We start from the raw sequence: 26,620 nt of genomic DNA on the forward strand, positions 1-26,620 counted from the left end.
CTGGGCATATGAGTTCGTGTGACGCGACATTGAAAATTTGGGAGGTATGTTCTGTAACCTTTTCAAAAACAGTCATTGATTGATGAAAATTGTTGTAACTGCTTGCAAACGTGACTGATGAACCTCTTCAACGATAAAACTGTTGAGTAGTGTGCACCCCGATATGAAGGTATTGATGGTTGTCACGACTTGGTGGCTGTTTACTGTCCTGGTGTTCGCCACCGCCAGTCCGGATCTACAGCAGAGGCTACAGGATCTCGACACTTTCATCCAGAACCTGATGACATGTGAGTTCAGGCCTGTAGTCGGACTGACCGTGTCCGTGGTCAAGGACGGACAGACCATTTTCGCCAAGGGGTACGGCCAAAGGGACCTGCAGACGGGACAAGCTGTGGACAACAGGACTCTCTTCGGAGTCGGCTCCATCTCCAAGTCCTTCACCTCAGCCCTGTTAGCGGCCATTCTCGGGGAGAGGGAAGACGTGAGCTGGGACACCGTCCTGACGGACATCCTGGGGCCGTCCTTCAGGTTCAGGGACCAGTTCCGTACCGAAGAGGCGACCCTGAGAGATCTTCTAGCCCACAAAACCGGTTTGGAAAACCTTGGCTTTGTTTTGCGGATGGGAGAAGACATCGACAGATCTGAACTGGCAAGGTTGGTTGTTGTAGTGATTAGTCACCGTCACCTATTAGGTTTGAAGGGTTACAATGTTTGGATGTTACCCTTTTATTAATTTCAGGAATCAAAAATGCATACTACTTTTACTACACATTGTACTACATAAGTACCCAATCCTCAATCAAACAAGCATTCAGTATTCTACTAAACTTCCTAATTACTGGAAATGATTAGATAATTGTGGAAATACTAGACTTTACTAAACCAACACCAAGTTTTATTGGGACTTACCTCAACTTTTCAGCCGACTCCGTCAGCCTTGTTCACGGAAGGGCCCTTTCATGCTAGGAAATGATTAGATTCCCCCCCCCCCCCCCCTAGCGGCTTCCCTAGACAATGCAGCGAAAGTTCCATGATTATGGGTGATAGATAGCTCTTGTGCTTGGGACGAAGTGACGAAGTTTCGGTCCCTTAGCGGCTAGTTTCGAAGATGAACGTAATTATGTATGTAGCTTAGACAAAGATGTACAAAATGAAATACAAATAATGCAAAATTCTATCCTAGCAGTTCTTTGCATGTCTTTCTTGTCCCGGACATGGTCTGGGGGGAAGATAGATTTTGATCTCAGGACAAAGTTGGACAGGTCTGGGCGCAGGTCTGGGTCCCCTTTAATTTTGGAACTACAGGGGTATTTTTCTAAAGATATTCTAGACAGGATAACTGATGAAATGAATGGCCGATTTCCATATTTTCAATCCTTGCAGCTGACTTAGGCAGGGATGTACACGATTATGCAAATGAGGATTCATGTACATAACTAATGAGGAAATTCTGTAATTCCATTGTTTCCCATCACTGAACTTGAATAAATGTAGCACATACAATTCTTGGCAGTTGGAACATAAACCTATACCAAACATGCAAATGAGGAACCGATTTGCATAATTAATACAAAAGAAAAAGTTCTTATTGTTAATACTAGTGACATGTTTAAGTTAGTGGGGGTGAACTTGATCATGCACAAAATATGTAAATGTTAAAGTAATTTGCATAAGGTTTACTTCATGGCGTCGCCGTTAAAATGTAAAATTCTCTAGTTATACATTTGATCAGAATAGATTTTCTCACAAGGGTATTTTGGTTGAGAAATAACCAATTTGAACTGTAGGAAACATAACCGTTTTCCCTTGCAGACGGATGCGGTACTACAGGCAAGTCTTCCCGTTTCGTGCACAGTGGTATTACAATAACCCCGCGTACAGCCTCGTCGGGCACGCAGCGGAGAAGCTTGCTGGGAAACCCTACGAGACCCTCCTGAGGGAACGCATTCTCCAGCCGCTGGGTATGGACGACACGGTGTACCTGGCCGACACTTTAGAAGAAGGCGACTTCACCAACTTTGCTCAATCGTACCTGACCTACAATCTCACCGGTCCGTCTGAGGCTTACACTAGGGAGATGTTCAGGTAGGTAAAGAGAACCTTCTCTTTCTTGTAGAATATCAAATTCATATCTTCTCCGTCTATTGGTCGAGAAGCTGACATAGGTCCACTTTACACTTGTTCTTTGAAACTGTAGTACTACACATCGTAGCTTACTTTGAGCCGCAGTCTACGATGTGCAGTACTACAGTTAAAATACCAGGTGTTGGAGTCTCATTTTGAAACCTTCCGGTTACCTCTCCAGGGTGCTGAAACTCCATCTGCCGGCAGGGGGCGTGGTGTCCAACGCCTTGGACATGGCCCGGTACATGAAGTTCCACCTGAGCGGGGGGAGGGACACGGCCGGCCGCCTGGTGGTCCCGGAGGACACCTTACGTCAGACCCACACGGCGGACGCCATCATGCCCGGCAGCTTTGCCATCGAAAAGCTCGAACCTGACTGGCCGGTAGAGGTGGCCATGACACAGGGGTACGGGATGGGTTGGTGGACCGGCACCTACAGAGGTATAACAAACTAGATTTCGGGGACCTCCAAGAAATATTCAGAGCTTTTGTACATTTTATGCAAATGACATATACATTTACATGATTTATGCATGCCAATGTTCATAATTGACTAACGTACACATGTCACAAGTATAAAATTCCATCAAGTATTTTTGCATATATTATGCAAATCAGTTCCTCATTTGCATATTTTGTGTCCGCTTATTTTCGACCTATCATAATTTACATGTGTTACATCTATTGAAGTCCGGTTATTGAAAACAATGCAGTTATACAATCTCCTCTATTTGGCAGGCGCCATTAAAGTCTTGGCATTGTTACAAAAATCAAAACAATGGGCCAGACGAGACATATGACGTTTGCGTTTCGGGGCGTTTACCTTTCACATATTACGCAGAGTTCCTGTCCAATACACGTACGTAGTCTAATATGCGAAATAGCTTATCATCTAAACTTGAAAGTTCATCTGTGTTGGTAGAAATCATTCTTGAAAAAGTTGAACCGTAATAACCAACACAAAAATTGTCTCACCCAAATTTTCGACTGAACAGCATCAGTCTTTGTCAATTTTTGTGTTGGAAATTACAGTTCAACTATTTCAAGAGCTTATCGTCTACATGTATTTGTAACCTCTGTGTTAGGCTACAGACGCGTCCAACACGTGGGGTTCGTTGAGGGGTTCTCGTCCCTGATATCACTCTTCCCGGGGGTCTCGGGCGGACTCTTCACCTCCACTAACGGTCCTATGTCACCGGGACTTCGGCAAGTCAACAAAGATGTCCACCAAGTCATCCACAACCAGGTCGGAGATATCCTGATAGGTAATATAAACTTTTAACGTTACCGCGATATTTATGATAAAGCCAGGATATGGGTTTTCTTTTACACAACCCGTAATGTCTCTCATTTGTGGCGTCGGGCGTGGCGTAACTGGTAGAGCGTTCGGCTCGGAATCTATGGGTCCTGAGTTCGATTCCCACCATGCCCCCGACATTGTGCCCTTGGGAAAGGCATTTTATACGACTTTCCTTCTGTCTGTACCGTGTATGTGGCATTGTTAATATAAGTTACAAAACTTGAGTGCAGTGCCACATCGTCCTCGTCTGTCCAAAAGCAAATAGAAAAAAAATGTGTCTCATCTGCTTACGTTCGGATGCCTATCAGATATCTTCATAAGAGCTACTGATTCTCGCCGCTATATGTAGCTGACGTAGGTGGCGCTTTTGTGACCGAGGTGAGTAGGTGAAAACTATTACTTTTTTCGGTTGCGCAAAAGAAAACTCCAATACACTATGTTTTACCAGCCTGATAAAATTATTTTTGAAAAGTAACGGTAGTTCCATATAACCATATAAAGCCTTTTTTCAAGCCATAGGGCCTAGCTAGTGGCGGTGGGTTGTTATATATAATCCGCTAGTGCCTTGGGCACGGTATTGGAAGGTGGAGCCCGTCTCTTTCCTCCCACCACCTTTGTCCCCCCCCTCCCTGCCAAGCGAAGAATCTTCATCAAAATTCACTATCCAAGATTACGATTGACATTGTGTCTTGAAATATGTAGTTAGATGATGCTATTGAATGGGAGGAAAGCGTTTATACTGTCATTACTTCATAGCCATTGTCTGTATTACCAATAGGTAAGGCCCACTGGCTAAACGCCACCACAGCCTGCACGTATCCTGAGCCTTGGTGGGCGAGACCGGAGCCCAACAGCACCGTCCTCCCCGAGATCACGGACAACTTCCCGCGAGACAAACGTGACTACGAAGGTGTCTACGGCAACCACGCGGCGGGCAACTTGACCATCAGCCTGAACACGACCGATAACAAGTTATACTTCAGTCTTGGTCTGATCGGACGTGGTGTAGTTCTCCCTACCGTCTCTGATAACCAAATACTTCTCCGCTGCCAAGGACCGTTAGCGTATTTTCCATATCTTATTTCCGATGTGGAGGTAAAATACAGTAAGGTATTCTCACTATCAATGCAAAGCTATCCTCCCGAACCGTCTGTAGTGTTCGAGCGAGGCCTGAAGCTGACAGACCCGGACCCTACAGAGCCGGAGTGGGACGACTGTACAGGTGTCTCCGGCTCTCCGAAAGGTGCAGCTTGGAATTCATTATTTGTGATCTTGTTTTCAGTTTTACTTGTATGAACGATTTGATTTATTTGATATTGACTTGTTTGAATATTATAAACATGGAAAGACCATCAGACCCGTCGCATTACGATTTTAATCGTTTTAACGTTAAAATTGGCCATGAGTAATAATTATAATGATGATGTAGTTGTAAGTTGTAAATACATTAAGGTCCATAATGTAACATTTGAACAATAAAGTAGTTTTCTACCATCAATGATTCCTTTATAATGTAAGTGCAATAATCACTATAGACTTGCATACCAATATTTATGTAGGGAGATTACAGCATCATTGCACATTACAGACATTTTATGACGCCATTTTGACGTCATTGATGTTGCTATTAGCAACACAAGTCGTAACAAACATTATTATTCTGTTATCTGCACTTGCTGTTACATTTTTGCAGCATACCTTGAAGTTTTCTGGGAATACCCTTTTTCGTGGTTCCAGCCGATACAATCAACATGATGGCATCGTATATACGTCATATTACGTCATAATAGCGTCAAATTTCATAAAACTGTTAGACGTTATGTCTACATATTTCTCTGAAAATTTAGTAGTCATATGATAAGTCATTTAAGATTTACAGGAGATAGAAGGGGAGGGCCTCAAAAGCACCCCACCCCCTCCGTTCAGGATTGACTACAAAAGCCCTGTCTGAATAGGGTTAAACGTTGTCAGGCAATGTTTTCATGGAGTGCGCAGCTTACTTTGTGCAAAATTCCCGGTGTTAATGACCTGGTCCTTTATTAGGTATCGTCATATAAATCTATGTTTTGGTACGTCTGAGTAACAAACATTAGATCTATAAGATTGTTTATGATATCGGGACTTTAACCCACTTACACGGTCAAAGTTCATGATGATATTAGGCACTTGATAAGCCCATCTTTCTCTATTTCGATTTGTCAATATTTTTGCGAGGATCGATAGTTTTTGCATGAGGGTTGGCAACTTCCACCCTGGGAGCCAGACAGGATCGAGTAGCTAGCGAGTTTTGTTCGAGACGAAAGGCAGTCAACCCGCCGATCTCATATTGGCGCCCTGGGGTGTTTAAGCTCGAAGTTCGGAAAAAGGCAGGTGGACCTCATCGGGCTTAAACTCCCCGGGGCGCTAATAGGAGATCGGCGGGCCTAACTGTCTTGGGCCAACGAATACACTGTCCTAGTTGTCCGATCCCGGCTAGCCCCCAGGGTAGGTAACTTCCTGCTGCATGATTTCTGTTGCTTTTCTTACCCAATTCTTATCATTGTCCAAACTACGTATACGATGGAAATGCTTGTGAGGTTCCTTTTTTATTGTTCTAACAAAAGTATGTGTGAAATACACTTCGAGACCCCTGGGGGTTCTAATCAGGTATCTAAAGAGTGAAGACAAGAACAGTGTCTGAAGAGGTTCCGCATTTATTTAAACTTTGCATGCATTTAATGTGGCGTTTATCGGATGCAAAATAAAATTTACTACGTCAACAGTTTTCTATATAAGAATACACCCACGTATGTCGGGTATCTTGCGTGTGCTCGGTGCTAAAAGACTAATTATTTCGATCTACATTACCATGCAATTATTAGCATTATACAGAAATAAAATAGGAAATTATCCTTACAGGTGCAAATATATTTCTTAAACTAAACTTGAACCTAGCATAAACGGTTTTAAATGGATCCTTAGTACCCTACAAGGTATAAACAATGACAGTATACATTCGCTACCACAAGTGCTACAAGTTTATAACCAGCATGATTTGGTTACAAAGCAAAGTATAAATCGCGATTCTGTTTTAAGCTGCCATCTCACAACTAAAATTATTCTATTAACATTTAGAAAATTGAAAATTATATTTTCAGCATGCAGTCTTATATGGAGCAAAAATGTGAAAGGATGTAACTTTTCTGAAAAAAAGTTATCAGGAAATTAGATTCATATAATAAGTAACTTAATGATTCATTTCAACAACCCTAGCCCAGGTATTTTTGAAAAAACGGCTCTGACAGTTCTAATTATCTTCTTTAAACGAACTTTTGCATTTAAAGTACCAGCTTTCATTGCATCAAATTAATAGAATAGACCTAACATGCAGCAGCTCTTTCACAAGTTGCATTTATTGCAAACGCCTGGCATGAATGGAATGGAAAAAGAACTAGAAAGGTAATATTTTTGCAAGCAAATACAGAATGTTGCCTTCACATGTTGTAGTCTAACACTGGCAACTGTTTTGTTCATTCTTATTTGAACACATTTCTAAATGTAGTGACCCGAGCCCCTCTAGATCTGACATTTGCTACATTATGTAACCGAACACCACATGGTGCCTGCTACTTTACCGGTTACCATGGTGACAGCAGTCTGGTCCAGGTCGTTGACCTTATTTGTGCGGAAAAGAAGAAGAAACAAAGCAAAAACAATATGTTCCCTTCTGTGAAGGTAACATAAATATCTTAAGGGCAGGCTGGCTTCACCGGTGGGTCCGGGTACACGTTTGCGTTGAAGCACAGAACGGCCGTCCGGTCACAATCGCACACCGCACGTTCGTTGGTACCGGGATCATCTTCTGTCGTGATAGAAAGTGAATGGATTCATTTTGAGTGGATAGATAACATGTAAGATTGTATCGACAGCTCACTCAATTCCTCCCAAATTAGTATAAGAATAAATGAGTGCAAAAACGAGTTAAGAGATCACCAAAAGGCCATATTTCTATTAAGGCAACAGCAAGTAACTTTTATGGATGACATCCTATGCGGATGGCAAAAATAATGAGATGGCGCGAAAAACAAGATGGATAAATTTTCAAAATAGACATCATACACGTCGTAACACGATTTGAAGTGACAATACGTGGCATCACAACCAACAAGGCATTCATTCAAGTGAACTTGTGTATTAAGTGATATTAGTGTGGTACACTGGTATCACTTGTCAAGCTGGCATCTACCTTCTAATGGCTTCCATGTTAATGACACTTTTACAACTATCCAACAAGTTTCACTTCTGCAACTATAGTCATGGCTACCTCCCTAGTGTCACTTCTACAAGTATGGTTATTATGCTACAACACAGCATGCTTGTCCCTTCGGTCTATCTGACCATCCACACAAAAAAGTTCATGTTTTTTCTGAAATCAGGCGAAAGTAAATGAGGGCGCTGATGCCATCCATAAAATTTACTTGCTGTGGACAGAACGTGAACAGTTCATTAACCACAGCCTTCAGGAAGAAGTCAAACCCAACAATAGTATACAATGTATCATATAGTTTGTATAAGACAATAATGTTATGTATGACACCATCTACTAGTTTTTGCCAATATACGTACCACAGGTCACGACTCCAGCGTCAACAGCAAAATTGTACGTGGTCCTGTAGGGACGGTCCACTGTCTCATAACATTCGTCATGAGCCTTGCAGCAGCTAGAAAAAATCCAAAGCAACAATTTAAACATGTTCTTCCTTATCTATTAGAAGTCAATTTTGGTGGTGGGTTGGTGAATCAAAATTTTATTTTTTTTACCGGAAGTGTTTTTGAACTTGTTCATCTTGCACGTCGGTACCACTGAAATGTTCATTCTCACGGGTAGATTGTTTTTAAATTCAATTTAAAAAAGGTGATTATTCTCAAAGTCCAATTAATTAGAGGAAGTGTTTTTCAACTGGTCCATATGTGGAAATGCCTCACAAAGAGTTCATTCTCGCACGGGGACTGACTTGTTTCGATATTTACTTTTGTAATAGTCCATTGCTACATGGGCTGGGAGATGGGTGAAATATGCTACATTTAATCGCAAATGTTGCCTGTTCTATTTTAGTATGTGATTCAAAGACGTCCTCGATCGAAGCGCATGTACGTACGTGTCAATGCCGTCCACAGGCTCTCCTGCGCCGCCCCTCCCACACCAGCAGCCGTACTTGTTGTAGTCTTTGGCGTTGCGCCCGGTTACCTTTTCTATCATTCTCGCAAGTTGTCGTATGTTCCTTTTCTGTCGGTGCCGTGGCTCATCCCTCAACTCAGATGTTGGATCTGAAAGCAGAGGGCGGAAGTACGTCATCGTATGTTCCGTGGGTGTTGACAGATCGCTTAGACATGAGGGTTTGATAAGTTTGTATGTTATTGTTGGAGAGATTCATTAGTCAAGTATGTACACAGTTAAAAGAATTTCCATCTAGCAGTGACTACTTTTCAAAGGTAAACACACGTAGCTCTAAATATTCGATGGCTATTAGCCGATCTTGTTCAAGGAGTGATCTAGTTCTCGCGAGAGTTGCGAGAACTAGGTCGAGACTTGCGTGGATCTTCTGCCCCTGACCACGCCTCCTTGCGGAGTAGGGGTAAGTAGTATGTTGTTGTTGTTCTCATCGATCTAACGTTAGACTTGTTCCAAAATCTTTTTCAACAGCAAGTTAGCGCAACAAATCATATTGCTTTGCCAATCTGGGGGAGAGGACTTTTGTTGGAAAATTCATTCTTAAAGCAGATTATCCCGGCATTTGTCAATTTTACGGTTTGTATCTGTTATAACCCAGCGTAGACTGCCCTACGCCTGTTCAAGATTATATGCCACGTCAAAAATAACGCAATCATTGGCGTTTGTGTATTCCTGCTTAAGATATGTCCAACAAGTTTTAGAATGTTCAGCTGTATTAAACAATCCCATTAGTAAAATTGGTAATAGTTGAAAATAATTTTATTTCAAATATTATCTGGTCTTCCACTAAGTATGACTTTTGTGTAGAATACAGACTCTGTGTTTTTTTTAAATTTCTAAAGCCCACACTTGTTGAGAGCTTTTTGCTTGTGTCTGGAATGATTTTTCACCTACCGGCATTTGCCCCGATGTTGAAGGCTGCCACCGCGCAGATCACAAGAAGTAGTTTCCACCACATCGTGCCACCGTAGATGTCTCGTGGTGCAGTCAGTAAAGGAAACTGTCACAAAAAAAGATTTAAAAAGACCTCAAGAACAAAGGACCGCCGCAAGAGACTTGTATTCTAGAGTTCTTAGTTACAGTCCTTACTAGGACAAAAGCCGACACAGTCATGGCTATTTAAAGTAAGATAAATAAACTAGAGTTCGGCGACCGCCATGAAATATTCAGAGCTTTTGTAAATTTCATGCAACTGACTAACACATTAACATAATTTATGCATGGGGTTGTTCATCAGTGACTAACGTACATATGTAACAATTATCAAATTCCCATCATTAATCATAAACTTAAGAGATTTTGCAATTTTATATACATTATGCAAATGAGTTCCTCATTACCATATTTGGTATCTGTTTATATTTCACATATCATAATTAACATGTGTTACATTTATTTTAGTCCAGTTATTGAAAATAATGGAATTATACAATTTCCTCATTGATTATACAAATTAGGTCCTCATTTGCATAACATGTATATCATTCTGAACATATTTGCCTAAGCTACCTGCATGCCTGAAATGATGCCAATCCATCAATCCTTTCTGTAGTTATCCTCTTTGGAATGTCTTAACAAAAACGTCCCTGCAGTTTAGAAATTAAACGTTAGGGGGTTGAAATTTGCACCACTTTGTCATGACAATAAAAGCTAACTACCACCCAAATGTCATGACCATATTAAGTCCGGGACAAGGGATACATAGAAAAAATTGCTATTATAGAATATTCTCATTTATCATGCAGATGTATCCTATTTTGCATAATTAGTACTCCATTTTATACAACATTGTCTGAGGTACTAACATACCAAAAAAACATATCATTGTTCCCTTCTTGAGTTATCGTCTTCAGAAGTTTTTTGACAAAAATGCCCCTGCTATCCTGCTAGCCGCTAGGGGGGCCAAACTTATGTCACTTAATCCTGAGCACAAGACCTATCTAACACCCCAAAATCGTGACCATAGCTTGTTCAAAACACGAGATAGCGAACCCGGAAGTTGCGCTGCAGTACCAAAGGAAGTGGCTAGGGGGCCCAAAATCTAATAATTTCCAGCTTTCATCACACACTACCAACACACCAAGTTTGAAACCGATTCACCCAGCCGTTCTTGAGTTATCTTGTTTACACACAGACAGATAGACAGACAAACAGACAGACAAACGCAGGGTAAAATATAACCTCCATGACATTTCATGGAGGTAAATATGGATTTGAACTGAATACCTATTCTAAATGAGGCGCGTGATCGTTCCTGACCGGGTTTCGCGTCGTTAAGAGGCGACACCTGGTCAGGAGCAGTCCACGTGCTCTCATTAACCACCTGTACATCCTCACCTGTCCATAGAACCTTTTATACGCCTGGAGCCTTGCTTTCTCATATCTTGGCCGATCTACGCCGGAGATGTCGGAAGGAGGTAGCTGGAGAGCTTTAGAGAAGCAGAGAGACATGGGCGGAAGTGACTTGAGGGTGTTTGATTTTTAGTTTATAGTATAGAAGTATTAAGAGGGTATGGAAAGACAGGCGCATGAAGCTGGGAACTAAATGGAAATTCATAATGCGTCTGAACTTTGTGAGGTTTGGTACGGTTCAGAAACTTGTCAAGCAGCATCAAGAGAAATAGCTTGACACTATCCTGAGACGGAGATGGTAACAACTCATCGTGAACTGGGAACATGGAAATGAATCCCGCCTATTGTTGCGTTCGTCAAGCGCGGGTGAAGTGGCTAGGCCTGGTTTACGCCTACCGCGGATGGCTCGGAGCTCGGTTTCTTAAGGGAAAAGAGAGAGGGGAGTAGACAAGGCAAATGAACTGGAATGGCTGGCGGGGCTTGTGATAAAGTAGGATTCATTTGGAAAGACACTGGATTGCAGGGATTGGAAAACTGTGGTAGCCCGCTTTGGAGGTAGCTGGGATGTGGCGAAGAAGAAGATGTTGGGTGAGTTCAGGGCGGCCTGCTGAACATTCGCTGATCCAGCCGCAGACAAGAAGATCGGTGTAGCATATTTCAGGCCGTCCCCGTTGCCGGGGATGTGTTGTACGAGAGATGTGAGAGGGTTAACGTTTGGGGAAGTAAGGGGATTAAAAACGCCCACCCACCCGCCCCTTTTAACGTTCTCTGCTCGTAGACCGTTCAGTGACCCTTCGGCCGACACTCCGGACTTTTTTGCCCATACCTTAACCTTCTTCCGGAGATTCGCCTGGGGGCACTGCGGATAGGGTACTATCCTAGCGAGGTACAACAACGATAGCTGGACGTCAAAATCTATCATCTAAAATACAGCACACATCTAAGTCAGGAAATAGCAATGTTCTTATTACCCCTGTTACATTGTCCACGATCTTCGGGCGTATCGACGGAAGATCGGCCATATTAAAGATCGACAGAGGGTTGCGCGTATTTTTCACCTGAAAACAGTCACTGTCACATATAAGCCATACTTTGCGCCTTGTTCAATTGTTGTGCAATAAAGTTTTTACTATAAGCGAGGCTCGGGCGAATGCCGCAGAATCGTCGTCCGATCGATTTTCGCCAAATGTGACAGGGGTATAAGGGCCTGGGGACAGTTCGGAGACTGAAATACGGCTACGTGGCAAAGTCGCGCCTTACATCAGTCGAAATGACCTCCGGCTTGTATTGAGCCATACGGTGATTTACATCATTCACCCGGACGGGAGACCTGGCGCATCCCCGTCTCATATTCAGCTAGCGAAAGGGTATGTCACCCCGTAAGGGGCGGTATAACCCCGTCGTGTGCAAGCAGGTCGACCGATGATGACGAAGTGGGAGGCAGATCGGCTATTCAATCTGAAAACTTCTTAAAATGTTTGAATTCGTTCTGTGCAGTAGTGGTTGGACTAGGTACATCTAGTACGTGATCTCAGACTGTCTATTGTCTTACTTCCCCACAGGGGATAAATCTGTGATAATTACAGTCTCAACCAGGTCAAGGTACTACAGAAGGGAAAATGTTCGCTGGAATTTAATATCGCGGTGGACAAAATGGATTTTCCTGGGTAGTTCACTACTGAAGACTTGAAAAAGACAGTCTGACTGAGTTTAATTTACTTTCACGGCGGTCATCAATTTGGAACAAACAACCAAAAAAAAACATCCGCCAACATTTGCCCTTTTACAGTAATTTGTTGTGTCGCAGTCATCAACTCAGACAAAAAGTACAGAGAAATCTCATTTTTGGATTTAACTGAACTTGGTTATGAAAAGAGTTCTTTGCACGTTTGAAGAAAAACGACAAACACATCTGACGTTGATACCATGCTGTTCTCTGTGTTTTAGAATGTTACACTGACTCTTACATTTACTACATAGTTTCCTCATGCTCACCCTGCCGTGAACATAATTGACAGCTTTTTCTCCCTTGAGATGACCAAACAAATAAGTTAATCATTCTGTAGAATTGTTGAGAAACAGTAGGAAGACTGACCAGAGTTTGGGTGGATTGAGGATCTTGGTTCTTCAGTCGGAGAACTTCTTCAAGTGTCCGGAGTCCGTCTTACTGGTAAACTGCGCACGGCGATCTGTTCTCTGCAAGTGTGCAGACTCTATAATGTCGTCAGACTGGTAGGACCGAATTGGAGGGTTATTGGGTTGAATTCCAATCGAGGTTGGGTTGGCCAGTGACGTCGACTGTCATAGGTGTAATTAATTTGAACTTTAGAGAGCTGCATAACAGCCTTTTCATTGACGTCACAGGTAGAACAAGAAGAAAGGTTCAGTTGGTCAAAAGATATGGGATTGATGATGATGATGATGTTTGGTATAGCATGTTTTGTGATTTCAATGGCTTTAGTTTTTAAACAAGGCCTGCACACCACTTTATGTACGCCGAACTCAAGCGTCCAATTCCCCGTGATTTCGTATAGAGATGGCGATATTTTGAGGAAGTTACCCGCCTGAAGTTAGCCCTACAGGTAGGCAGTCCTTCCGAATATACCAAAATCAAAGCATCTTGTGACCTTTTCTACTAAAGTGACAGAATGATCGACATGACGATAGCGGTTGCTTCAATAGGAAGAGGAATAACCCCAAGCAGGTCGACAGATGATGATGGATGGAAGGCAGATCGGCTCTTAATCTCAAGACGTCTTAAAGTGTTCGTAGTCCGTCTTTACCCTGTTGTTCACTGCTGTGCAGTAGTGGTTGGACTAGGCACATCTAGTACGTGATCTCAGACTGCCTATTGTCTTACATGCCCACGAGGGATAAACGTGTGATAATTACAGTCTCAACCAGGTCAAGGTACTACAAAATGGAAAATGTTAGCTGGGACTTGATATCGCGGTGGACAAAATGGATTTTGCTGGGTAGTTTAAGTTCGCTACTGAGGACTTGAAAAACACAGTCTGACTGAGTACTTCCCCGGTGGTCATCAACTGGCAATGAAACCCACAAGCATACAACCTCCACCGACATTTGCCCTTTTACAGTAATTTGTTGTGTCGCAGTCGTCAACTCAGAAAAGAAGTACAGACAAAGAAATCTCATCTTTGGATTTGATTATGAAAAGTGTTCTTTGCACTTTTGATGCAAAAGGCCAGAACACACCTGGCGTTGATATCATGTTGTCCTCAGGGTTCACCTATGTTTTAGAACGTTACACTGACTCTTACACCCACTACATAGTTTCCTCATGTTCACCCTGCCGTGAACATAATTGACAGCTTTTTCTCCCGGGCCGTCAAATGATCAAAGGTCCTGTAGTATTGTTGAGAAACAGTAGGAAGACAAACCAAGGTATGGGTGGATGGTGGATCTTGGTCCTTCAGTCGGAGAACTTCTTAAAGTGTCGAGAGTCCGTCTTATGTATTTCACTGGCACTGCTGTGCCCTACTGGTTGAATGAAGTGGATGTGATTTTAGACGTGAGGTCAGACTGCCTATTGTCTTACTTGCCCATAGGGGAGAAGCCTGTGATAATTACTGTATCAACCAGTTGACGCTAATCTGTTGTTTGTGTTGCAGGCATGGAGTCAGAAGTAATGTGTGTTTGTAAGAGAGAGCCGGTCTTTGATGAATTACTGAAATTAAATTTTAAAATGGCTAGATAAAGTAAGAGGAATAAAATATGGGTTTGAACTGAATACCTGTCCTAACGAGGAAACAAAAACAATAGCTGGACGTCAAAATCTATCAACTCCTAAATTACAGCACACTCTGAGTTGGGAAATAGCAATTTTCTTAATACCCCTGTCACAATATCCACGATCTTCGGGCGTATCGATGGAAGATCGACCATATTTAAGATCGACAGAGGGTTGATCGTATTTCTTTACCTGAAAACCGTCCCTGTCACAAATAAGCCATACTTTGTTCCTTGTATAATTGTTGTGCAATATAGTTGTTATTATCAGCGAGGCCGCAGAATCGTCGTCCGTTCGATTTTCGCTAAATGTGACATGGGTATAAGGGCCTGGGACCAGTATACGGAGACTGAAATGTGGCTACGTGGCAAAGTCGCGCCTTATATCAGTCGAAATGACCCCACAACTTGTATCAGCCACACGGTGATTTACATCAATCACCCGGACGGGAGACCTGGCGCATCCCCGTCAACGAAAGGGGATTCAATCCCGTAAGGGGTGGCATAACAGCTTCGTGTGCAAGCAGGTGGATCGATGAGGACGGAGTGGAAAGCAGATCGGCTCTTCTATCTGAAAACATTTCTTAAAATGTTTGAATTCGTAGTCCGTCTTACCCTGTTGTTCACTGCTGTGCAGTAGTGGTTGGACTAGGTGCATCTAGTACGTGATCTCAGACTGCCTATTGTCTTACTTACCCAGAGGGGAAAAAGTGTGATAATTACAGTCTCAACCAGGTCAAGGTACTACAAAATAGAAAATATTCGCTGGAATATAATATCAAAGTGGACAGAATGGATTTTGCTTGGTAGTTTAAAGTTCGCTACTGAAGACTTGAAAAAGACATACTGAGTACTTTCATCAATTTGCAATGAAACCCACAAGCATAAAACGTCTACCAACATTTGCTCTTTTACAGTAAATTGTTGTGTCGCAGTCATCAACTCAGAAGAAAAGTAAGCAAAAAATCTCATCTTTGAATTTGAAACTCGAATGATTATGAAAAAAAAACCCGGTCAGAACACACCTAGCCTTCATATCTAATTGTTCTTAGGGTTCACCTATGTTTTAGAATGTTACACTAACCATGGCTCTTACACTCACTACATAGTTTTCTCATGTTCACCCTGCCATAATTGACAGCTTTTTCTTCTTCTTTAAATTGATCAACTATATCCTGTAGGATTGTTGAGAAACAGTAGGAAAACTAACCAAGGTATGGGTGGATGAAGGATCTTGGTTCTTCAGTAGGAGAACTTCTTAAACTGTCGGGAGTCCGTCTTACTGGTAAACTGCGCACCACGATCCGTTCTCTGCAAGCTAGTGTGCAGACTGTCTGAGGTGCTCAGACTGGTAGGACCGAATTGGAGGGTTGGGTTGGCCAGTGACGTCGACTGTCGTAGGTGTAATTAATTTGAACTTTAGAGAGCTGCACATAGCCTTTTCATTGACGCCACAGGTAGAACAAGGATGAAGGTTCAGTTGGTCAAAAGGTGACGTTTGGTATGCCGTTTTTCGAGCTTTAAATCACTTTTAACAAGTCCTGCACACCACTTTCTGTATGATGAACTCAAGCATTTAATTCCCCGTGATTTCGTATGGAGATGACGATATTTTTTTGGAAAACTGCCCTCCTGAAGTTAGCCTTACAGGTAGGCAGTCCTCCCGAATATACCTTCAAAATCAAAGCATCTTGTGACCTCCCCTACTAAAGTGACAGAATGATCGACATGAAGATAGCGGTCGCTTCAATAGGAAGAGGAATAACCCCAAGCAGGTCGACAGATGATGATGGAGGGAAGGCAGATTTGCTCTTTAATCTGAGTACTTCTTAACCCTCAAACCACCGTACCTTTTTGTGACGTATATTACCGTATGGGGTCAAAACTGACCCCACAACGTTTTGTACAAATAAAGTTTTTTTGGTGACTCTTTTTGTGATTTGTATATATGTATAGCTTCATCAATCTTTATGGGACAGTTTGACATGATCAGGTGAGAATAATTTAGCTCATTATCATAATTCATGCAAAAGATCATGAGGACCACATTTTGCACTAACACTATTTAGACCGGGTAAGGTTTTTATTATGCCTGCACCAACTTCAAAGTCACATAGCCCCTGAACAGCTTATGCTAGGGCCACCAAACTTGGTCCCTTTTGAGAAAATGTTTATAGCAAGCAATTTAAGTGAATAAAAAAGCTCATCATTTTTCATGTTGCCATGGCAACGGAATCCTGACAGCCATATTTATTACGCAATTTTCTAAGTTTCGCTTTAACATTCAAGTTTTAAAGTTTTCTTGGCAAACCATCCTTGTTCATGACATCTTATAAAATTCAACGTAAATTTCATGATTCAATATTCAAAATTTATGCTAATTTGATGACGTCAGCAGTCAAAATCCAAGATAGTGGCCAATTTAAGATAAATTACGTCATGGCGTCGTTATATAACATGATAATGCCACAAAAGTTGTTACCAAATTTTTTTTTCACATGTACACCATTCTCTGAAAATTTCGTGATCATACGATAAGTAGTGTAGGCGTGGGTCTCAATAGTTTGTTTAAAAAAAATGCTGGGGTCAGTTTTGACCCCACTGGACCATACATAAACTTTCTATGATAACTTAATCAACAATGAGCCAATCTCGGCAAAAACATATGAGAAGTTATAAAACATATATACAAACAAACTCATAGAAGGAAATTTGTTTTGAACTAGAAATGTCATAATGGCACATATTGATATACGTCTGTGGTCAGTTTTGACCTCATACGGTGGTTTGAGGGTTAGGGTGTTCGCAGTCCGTCTTACCCTGTTATTCACTGCCGTGCAGTAGTGGTTGGACTAGGTACATCTAGTACGTGATCCCAGACTGCCTATTGTCTTACTTGCCCACGGGGAATAAAGTTGTGATAATTACTGTATCAACCAGGTCAAGGTACTACCAAAGGGAAAATCTTCACAGAAATTTGATATCACGGTGGACAAAATGGATTTTACAGGGAAGTTTTAACTTAAAGACAGTTTAACTGAGTACTTTCACGGCAGTCATAAACTTGCGGTGAAGAAGTCGCCGCGAAAGCCACAAGCATAAAACCTCCGCCAACATTTGCCCCTTTACAGTAATTTGTTGTTTTGCAGCCATGAACTCTGTAACAAAGTACAGAGAAATCTCATTTTTGGATTGAACTGAACTTGATTATGAAAAGAGTTCTTTGCACTTTTGAAGAAAAAGGTCAGAACACACCTGACCATTCTTTGTTGTATTCAGGGTTCACCTGTATTTTAGAATGTTACACTGGCTCTTACAGTTTCCTCATACTCACTCTGTAGCGAACATAATTGGCAGCTTTTTCTCCCGTCAAATGATCAAAGTCAACTATCCTGTAGAATTGTTGAGAAATAGTAGAAAGACTAACCAGAGTATGGGTGGATGGGGGATCTTGGTTCTTAGTCGGAGAACTTATTGGAGTCCGTCTCACTGGTGAACTGCGTACAGCGATCCTTTCTCTGCAAGTGCGCATACTCTCTAAGGTGGGCAGACTGGTAGGACCGAATTGGAGGGTTATTGGGTCAAATTCCAATCGTCGTTGGGTTGGCCAGTGACGTCGACTGTCGTAGGTGTAATTAATTTGAACTTTAGAGAGCTGCACACAGCCTTTTCATTGACGCCACAGGTAGAACAAGAAGGAAGGTTCAGTTGGTCAAAAGCCATGGGATTGATGATGATGTTTGGTAGGCCATGTTTCGTGCTTTGAATCACTTTAGATTTTAAACTTCACACCACTTTCTGTATGGTGAACTCAAGCGTCCAGTTCCCCGTGATTTCGTATAGAGGTGGAGACATATGGGAAATTGCCCTCCTGAAGTTAGCCCTACAGGTAGGCAGTCCTACCGACTATACCTTCAAATTCAAAGCATCTTGTGACCTCCCCTACTAAAGTTAGTCTCCAAGCAGACCCTACGGTGCCTTAGAAATAGTATCAAAGCTGGCAAAGGAGTATAGCCGGCCAAAGGGAGATAGCCGGCTAAGGGAGTCAAACGGACACCGGAGCCTCTATACCAAGTCCCTTGCCAGCTTTGATACTATTTCTAAGGCACCGTAGGATCTGCTTGGAGACTAACTGAAGTGACAGAATAATCGACGTGAAGATAGCGGTCGCTTCAATAGGAAGAGGAATAACTCCAAGCAGGTCGACCGATGATGATGGATGAAAGGCAGATCGGCTCTTCAATCTGACAACTTCTTAAAGTGTTCGTAGTCCGTCATACCCTGTTGCTCACTGCTGTGCAGTAGTGGTTGGACTAGGTACATCTAGTACGTGATCTCAGACTGCCTATTGTCTTACTTCCCCACAGGGGATAAACGTGTGATAATTACTGTATCAACCAGGTCAAGGTACTATCAAAGGGAAAATATTAGCTGGAATTCAATATCTCGGTGGACAAAATGGATTTAATGGGGTAGTTTTAAGTTCGCTGCTGAAGACTAAAAACAAAAAAAGACAGTCTGACTGAATACTTTCACGGCAGTCATAAATTTGCAATGAAGAAGTCGCCATAAAATCCTCAAGCATAAAACCACCACCAACATTTACCTATTTACAATAATTTGTCAAACAAAGCCTGATTGAAAGAGAGAAATCGCTTTTTTTTAATTTACCTGAACTTAATTATGGAAAGAGTCTTTTGCACCTTTAAAAAAAGACCAGAACCAAGGTCAACTATCCTGTAGGATTGTTGAGAACCAGTAGAAAGACTAACCAAGGTATGGGTGGATGGAGGATCTTGGTTCTTCAGTCGGAGAACTTCTTTAAAGTGTCGGTAGTCCGTCTTACTGGTAAACTGCGCACAGCGATCCTTTCTCTGCAAGTGCGCAGACTCTCTAAGGTGGGCAGACTGGTAGGACCGAACTGGAGGGTTATTGGGTCAAATTCCAATAGAGATTGGGTTGGCCAGTGACGTCGACTGTCATAGGTGTAATTAATTTGAACTTTAGAGAGCTGCACACAGCCTTTTCATTGACGTCACAGGTAGAGCAAGAATAAAGGTTCAGTTGGTAAAAAGCTATGGGATTGATGATGATGATGATATTTGGGTGCCATTTTTCGTGCTTTCAATCATGTTAGATTTTAAACAAGGGCTGCACACCACTTTCTGTATGGTAAGCTCAAGTGTCCAATTCCCCGTGATTTCGTGTGGAGATGGCAATATTTTTGGGATTGCCCTCATGGGGTTAGCCCTACAGGTAGGTAGTCCTTCCTAATATACCAAAATCAATGCATCTTGTGACCTTTTCTACTAAAGTGACAGAATGATCGACATGAAGATAGCGGTTGCTTCAATAGGAAGAGGAATATCCCAAGCAGGTCGACCGATGATGATGGATGGAAGACAGATTGGCTCTTCAATCTGACGTAGTCCGTCTTAGACTGTTGCTCACTGCTGTGCAGTAGTGGTTGGACTAGGTACATCTAGTACGTGATCTCAGACTGCCTATTGCCTTACTTACCCAGAGGGGATAAACGTGTGATAATTATTGTATGAAACAGGTCAAGGTACTACAGAAAGGAAAATAGTTGCTGAAATTTAATATCGCGGTGGACAAAATAGATTTTACTGGGTAGTTTTAATTAATTAAGTTCGCTGCTGAAGACTTGACATAAAACAGTCTAAGTACTTTCATGGCCCTAATAAATTTACGATGAAGAAGCCGCAAAATCCACAAACATTAAACCTCCGGCAGCATTTGCCCTTTTACAGTAATTTGTTGTGTCGCAGTAATCAACTCAGAAACAAGTACAGACAGAGAAATCTCACCTTTGGATTTAACTTAGCTTGATTATGAAAAGAGTCATTTGCACTTTTCATAACAAAAGGCCAGAACACACCTGACATTGATATCTTGTTGTCCTCAGGGTTCACCAATGTTTTAGAACGTTACACTGACTCTTAAACTCACTATATAGTTTCCTCATGTTCACCCTGCCGTGAACATAATTGACAGCTTTTTATCCAGTAAAATGACCAAACAAAAAAGTCAACTATCCTGTAGGACTGTTGAGAAACAGTAGAAAGACTAACCAAGGTATGGGTGGATGGACGATCTTTGTTCCTCAGTCGGAGAACTTCTTAAAGTGTCGGGAGTCCGTCTTACACAGTTTTTCACTGCTGTGCCCTAGTGGTTGAATGAGGTGGATTTGATTTTCGACGTGAGGTCATACTGCCTATTGTCTTACTTGCCCATAGGGGACAAACCTGTGGCAATTACTGTATCAACCAGTTGACGCTAATCTGTTGTTTGTGTCGCAGGCATGGAGTCAGACGTAATGTGTGTTTGTTACAGAGAGCCAATCTTTGATGAATTACAGAAATTTAATCCTAAACAGGATACTTTGCACTTTTGCGGGAACTGCTTTAGTGTTTTTTTCTAATCTCTACATCTTAAATACAGTCACCCACAAGATCCAGCTTAAGAACTTTACGCAATATGGTAACGTTGTGTTCATTCGTAAAACTGTTAGTTCAACATTTCAATTGACTGAGCCTGTCATGAAAACTGTCATGAATTTTGCAAATACATATCAAAGTTTATCTGAGGCTCAGTTACTATTATCTCACCTCACCTCACCTCACCTATCCCTTGACCTTCTGGTTGGTCGTTGGGGCACCATGTGAATTCGATGAACCACACTCCTCCATCTAGTTCTGTCCTCTGCCACACGCATTGCTTCTACTTTACGTAAATTGAAGCTATTAGGCTAGATAAGAATGGGAAAGTCAGGGTGTGGTGTGTGGACCCCATATGCCATGTAAATTTCCCATTCCCATTGACACAAGAACAAAACATTTGAGCCGACATTTACTAAAAATGACAACCGTCACAAACAGCAGGCATAGTTCTAAACCAGTGTAGGAGTTTGAATGTGACCCAGGGGGTATATCACACATGGTAATCAATGACTGAATATTATTGAATAGACTGTACACCATATTATCAGATTGGACAATGAGTTTTTAGCTAATTTTGCAGAAACAATCAGATAGTTTTAGTATAATCAGGCTTTTGAAATTTGCAGTTTTAAGCCCTTTGATTTTTTTTTAAATATTGTACTTCTCGTAGTTGTTTATGCTATACGTCTAATTTGTATTGTTTATGATATAATGTTCTTGTGAGTAATAATGTAAACAAAGCTAATGATTCGGCGTTCGGGTCGCGACTTGGCCAATGTTGCTGGTTCTGGGTCAAACTAGTAAACTGCGCCCAACGATCTGTTCTCTGCAAGTGTGCAGACTGTCTGAGGTGGTTAGACTGGTAGGACCGAATTGGAGGGTTATTGGGTCAAACTCCAATCGAGATTGGGTTGGCTAGTGACGTCGACTGTCATTGGTGTAATTAATTTGAACTTTAGAGAGCTGCATAACAGCCTTTTCATTGACGTCACAGGTAGAACAAGAACAAAAGAACAAATAGTTACTCCAATTTGGAAAAACATATAGAAAAATCGTCATAGTGCTCACTTCCCGACGAACTCTCTTGATCAAAATGGTGACCTAGAGTGCAATAGACTGCCCCGACTTTTGGTAGAAATTCCTGATGAATCCGACGAATCCGAAATTCTGCATCATGGCGAATACGGAACGTTTTCGAGCGAATCCGGACAAATCCATGATCCTTACACGAATACGACGATGACTTACGCACTATATCAAGAGGATGGTTAGAAAATCTACTCTAAATATTGTTCACATGTTACATAATGGAACCTTTAATGTATTAAAAATTTACCATTACCCTACGATAGCTACTCACTTAAAACGGTTATATAATGATGATCTTTATTTGCATGTCCCTGTCCACATGGGATAAATGCAGCAATTCGATTGTATTATATAGGCTACTAAAGGCTAAGTACTATCACATGTAGTGGTACAAGTGAACAATTGGGTAATACAGCTGGCGGTATGCTATCACTATAGTATGTGTGTTGTTTACTTATAGTTTTTGTTGTACATTGTTGTCTGTGGTTGTCATTATACGTACAAACAGTTCGTCTTTGGTTAACTGTTTACACCGTTTATGTAAATTGAGAGCACTGGTAAAAATACTTGCGTATATCATTGTATAAAGAACATTTGATATAAAATGGATTTCATTTTCTATAAGATTGGAGTAACAAAGTGTACAAAGTCTGTTATTCGGAGGATTCGTCTTGTATCTTTCACACTTCAATTCGTAGGGGGAATAGCTTTGCAATAATAACCACAATGATATTCAAAGCATGAGACGTGTCTGATCGTCCGTCCAGGTTCAATCAAATCAAATCTCTTAAAATACTACTACAGGTAAAAGTGAAGAAGATTACAAGAGATGTATTCCAAGCTGTCCCTTTCGGAGAGCCGGAGACGCCTGTACAGTCGTCCCACTCCGGCTCTGTAGGGTCCGGGTCTGTCAGCTTCAGGCCTCGCTCGAACAGTACAGGCGGTTCGGGAGGATAGCTTTGCAGTGAGAGAGAAAATACCTTACTATCTTTTACCCCCACATTGGAAATAAGATATGGAAAGTACGCTAACGGTCCTTGGCAGCGGAGAAGAATTTGGTTAGCAGTCTCGGTAGGGAGAACTACACCATAACCGATCAGACCAAGACTGAAGTATAACTTGTTGTCAGTCGTGTTCAGGGTTATCGTCATGTTGCCCCCTGCATGGTTGCCGTAGACACCCTCGTAGTCACGTTTGTCTCGCGGGAAGTTGTCCGAGATCTCGGGGAGGACGGTGCTGTTGGGCTCCGGTCTCGTCCACCAAGGCTCAGGATACGTGCAGGCTGTGGTGGTGTTTAGCCAGTGGTCCTTACCTGTTGGTAATGCAGACAATGACTATGAAGTAATGACTAAAACATGCTCTTTTCCCAGTAAATAGTATCATCTGACTACAATGTATATCGGAATTTACGCCCAAAAGCAGTCACTCAAGCACCTGGATTATCCGATATAAATCTGGAAACGATAGGACGTTTTAGACAACCATCCAGTGTCAGTTCGTAAGTGACACTGGATAAATGTTGTTGGATAGAGTTTTCATATCCTAGTTGTGAATTAATATGCAAAATGATCTAGTTGGAGTTTACAGACACAATGCTAATGATTTATTTCGGTCTGATTGCAATTGGAGAGTGAATCTTAATGAAGACACCAATGCATGCAGAATGGCATTGAATGACAGAGTGGCTATGCTAACGGACTCGAGATAGAGATGTAACATGGTCTATACACTGGTTTTCCTGGCTAGAAGTTTTGTTATTGGGAACGGCATAACGTCTACATCACTCCACCCAGGTGTAATAAGTGTACCGGACTTCGAATGGGGAGGTACATGGGCTGTGCCTTCCAATACCATGCCATAAACACAGTAGATTGACCACTACCCACTGCCCCAATTGTTGGACCACCATTACCTTTCAAAAATAATTTCATCAGGTTGGTAGAAAATAGAATATTGGAGTTTTCTTTTGCGTAACCAGTAAGCAGTAATATCTCTTACCTACTTGCCACAAAAGCGCCACCTACATCGGCTAGATAGCGGCGAGAAGCAGAACTCCAGTCAGAAACTCTGAGAAAGATATCTGATAGGCATCGAAACGTAATCAGGGTAATCAGGCGAGAAACATTACTGGCGAAAACCACAATTCCTACCTTCGTCATAAATGTTGTGGTACGATTTAAAGTGTATATTACCTATCAGGATATCTCCGACCTGACTGTGGATGACTTGGTGGACATCTTTATTCACTTCCGGTGAACTGGGGCCGTTAGTGGAGGTGAAGACCCCACCAGAGACCCCCGGGAACAGAGATAACAGGTTGGAAAACCCCTCCACGGACCCACTGTGCTGGACAAGTCTGTAGCCTGAGACAGAAGTTAGAAAGGTTAAAGTTCTTCCCGCACCAAATGGTGTATCGGGCGGCTATATGGGCCATACAGCATTGTGCAATTACTACAGTGGGGGGATAAATCCACTGGTAGTGGTGTATATGTTTCCCAAATGCTGAGTGCTATTAAGCAGAGAAAGCAGCATGTACCAAGTCTTTGGTACGACTCTGCCTAGGATCAAACTCTCTATCCACCTGGCCATTGAACCGGTCACATCCACTGTCTTCAAATTATCTGAAATGATCATAGACTTGCCGACTCTTTCTTTTTTAAAAGCCACTTTTATTTGACCCCAGCGGAGGTCATGGAATGTCAGCCACGCCAACTGAAACATCGTTTTCCAACTGACACAGTCTCCAACCCGATGTATTCCTCCACCATTCGGGACAGTTTCCACATCGCTGTTGTGGACAGAAGAATAACTACGGCCTGCCATGGCAAGTACTGTGAGGCACTACTTTAACCCCTACAGGGTTCGCAGATAAATACTGTGTTCTGCGACCTTGATATAAGCGCGTTCACCGTTCCAAGTACGCATGTGCTGTGACAGGTATTGTGAATAATATGTCAAAGGTAAATGCCCCTAACAGTTCTCGTCTCGACCACCTCTCTCGATTTGCATAACAATGTCCTGACGTGTTTTGTTTATGTCTCAGGAACATTCACCTTTGACATATTACCCATAATTCCCGTCGCTGCACATGCGCACTCGGAACGGTAAACGTGCTTATTTGTTACCTCTGTAGGTGCCGGTCCACCACCCCATCCCGTACCCCTGTGTCATGACCGCCTCTACCGGCCAATCAGGTTCGAGTTTGTCGATGGCAAAGCTGCCGGGCATGGTGAAGTCTACCGTGTGGGTCTGGCGTAAGGTGTCCTCCGGGACCACCAGGCGGCCGGCCGTGTCCCTCCCCCCGCTGAGGTGGAACTTCATGTACCGGGCCATATCCAAGGCGTTGGATGCTACGCCCCCTGCCGGCAGATGGAGTTTCGTCACCCTAGAGATGTGACGCAATGGAAGGTTTAACAACGGTTATTGATATATTCATGTGTTGGGCGGGGCGCCTTGTATAAAGGAATTATATAGTAAACTACACTTATGTCACAACGGGTCACATCAGGTCCCTGCAGTGAACAGCAGGTGTCCATCTAGGCTTCCTCTCAGTGAGTGTAAAGCGGACGCGAATCTGTAGCCTACTAAAAACAAGTAGTCCACGAAACTACAGTTTCAAAGAACAAGTGTAAAGTGGACCTATGTCATCAGCTTTTCGACCTCACCTCACCTCACTGGTCCCATGGCTTTTCGACCAATAGAAGGGAAAGGTGCTAAATAATTGGGTTCATATGAATTGGGATTCCACAAGAGAACGTTTCCTTTACCTAGCCTGTGTTTACACAATCTCTTGCTGGCTGGGGTTAATGACCCCCTCCCGGCAATTGTAGGGCCGGCCGCTAGGGGCGCAATTTTAGTCAGACTATCTTTTACCCACCTGAACTCCTCCCTACTGTAGGCCTCAGACGGACCGGTGAGATTGTAGGTCAGGTACGACTGAGCAAAGTTGGTGAAGTCGCCTTCTTCTAAAGCGTCGGCCAGGTACACCGTGTCGTCCATACCCATCGGCTGGAGAATGCGTTCCCTCAGGAGGGTCTCGTAGGGTTTCCCAGCAAGCTTCTCCGCTGCGTGCCCGGCGAGGGTGTACGTGGGGTTATTGTAAAACCACTGTGTACGAAACGGGAAGACCTGCCTGTAGTACCGCATCCGCCTGCAAGGGGAAAACGGTTACGTTTCCTTCAGGTCAAATTGGTTATTTCTCAATGTAAATACCCTTGTGAGAAAATCTATTCTGATCAAATGTATAACTAGAGACGGCGACGCCATAAAATAGATCTTATGCAAATGAATTAAACATTTACGTAATTTATGCACGTTGAAGTTCACCCCAAC

General features: G+C 42.5%; 3 protein-coding genes across 3 annotated transcripts; 1 reads left to right on the plus strand and 2 right to left on the minus strand.

Moving 5' to 3' along the window:
* Window positions 1-126: 126 nt before the first annotated feature.
* LOC118407901 (putative beta-lactamase-like 1) lies at window positions 127-4,917 on the plus strand. Its single transcript, XM_035808473.1, has 5 exons — window positions 127-654; window positions 1,813-2,085; window positions 2,306-2,565; window positions 3,210-3,389; window positions 4,203-4,917. The coding sequence occupies exons 1-5, from the start codon at window positions 164-166 to the stop codon at window positions 4,718-4,720; spliced, it is 1,722 nt and encodes a 573-aa protein (XP_035664366.1). The 5' UTR covers window positions 127-163; the 3' UTR covers window positions 4,721-4,917.
* Window positions 4,918-6,096: 1,179 nt separating this feature from the next.
* LOC118407929 (acidic phospholipase A2 2-like) lies at window positions 6,097-18,181 on the minus strand. Its single transcript, XM_035808504.1, has 7 exons — window positions 18,166-18,181; window positions 10,974-11,065; window positions 9,531-9,636; window positions 8,563-8,731; window positions 8,030-8,124; window positions 7,148-7,265; window positions 6,097-6,854 (listed from the first exon to the last, which is right to left on the minus strand). The coding sequence occupies exons 3-6, from the start codon at window positions 9,592-9,594 to the stop codon at window positions 7,153-7,155; spliced, it is 441 nt and encodes a 146-aa protein (XP_035664397.1). The 5' UTR covers window positions 9,595-9,636; window positions 10,974-11,065; window positions 18,166-18,181; the 3' UTR covers window positions 6,097-6,854; window positions 7,148-7,152.
* Window positions 18,182-22,604: 4,423 nt separating this feature from the next.
* Window positions 22,605-26,440, minus strand: LOC118407924. The gene is made up of 4 exons (XM_035808498.1): window positions 26,166-26,440; window positions 25,414-25,673; window positions 24,481-24,651; window positions 22,605-23,600 (listed from the first exon to the last, which is right to left on the minus strand). The coding sequence occupies exons 1-4, from the start codon at window positions 26,432-26,434 to the stop codon at window positions 23,062-23,064; spliced, it is 1,239 nt and encodes a 412-aa protein (XP_035664391.1). The 5' UTR covers window positions 26,435-26,440; the 3' UTR covers window positions 22,605-23,061.
* Between the last annotated feature and the right edge of the window lie 180 nt (window positions 26,441-26,620).

The sequence above is a fragment of the Branchiostoma floridae genome, unplaced genomic scaffold (genome assembly GCF_000003815.2).
Source record: "Branchiostoma floridae strain S238N-H82 unplaced genomic scaffold, Bfl_VNyyK Sc7u5tJ_1499, whole genome shotgun sequence".
NCBI classification, from domain to species: Eukaryota; Metazoa; Chordata; class Leptocardii; order Amphioxiformes; family Branchiostomatidae; genus Branchiostoma; species Branchiostoma floridae.

Coding starts and splice junctions, on each gene's coding strand:
- LOC118407924 (XM_035808498.1), bottom strand. CDS start 26,434: ATGCGGTACTACAGGCAGGTCTTCCCGTTTCGTACACAGTGGTTTTAC. Junction 25,674..26,165: donor TACAGTAGGGAGGAGTTCAG/GTGGGTAAAAGA, acceptor TCACATCTCTAG/GGTGACGAAACTCCATCTGC. Junction 23,601..24,480: donor GGTCGGAGATATCCTGATAG/GTAATATACACT, acceptor CATTACCAACAG/GTAAGGACCACTGGCTAAAC.
- LOC118407929 (XM_035808504.1), bottom strand. CDS start 9,594: ATGTGGTGGAAACTACTTCTTGTGATCTGCGCGGTGGCAGCCTTCAAC. Junction 8,732..9,530: donor CAACATCGGGGCAAATGCCG/GTAGGTGAAAAA, acceptor CTCTGCTTTCAG/ATCCAACATCTGAGTTGAGG. Junction 8,125..8,562: donor CCTGTGGACGGCATTGACAC/GTACGTACATGC, acceptor GATTTTTTCTAG/CTGCTGCAAGGCTCATGACG.
- LOC118407901 (XM_035808473.1), top strand. CDS start 164: ATGAAGGTATTGATGGTTGTCACGACTTGGTGGCTGTTTACTGTCCTG. Junction 655..1,812: donor GACAGATCTGAACTGGCAAG/GTTGGTTGTTGT, acceptor TTTCCCTTGCAG/ACGGATGCGGTACTACAGGC. Junction 2,566..3,209: donor GTGGACCGGCACCTACAGAG/GTATAACAAACT, acceptor CCTCTGTGTTAG/GCTACAGACGCGTCCAACAC.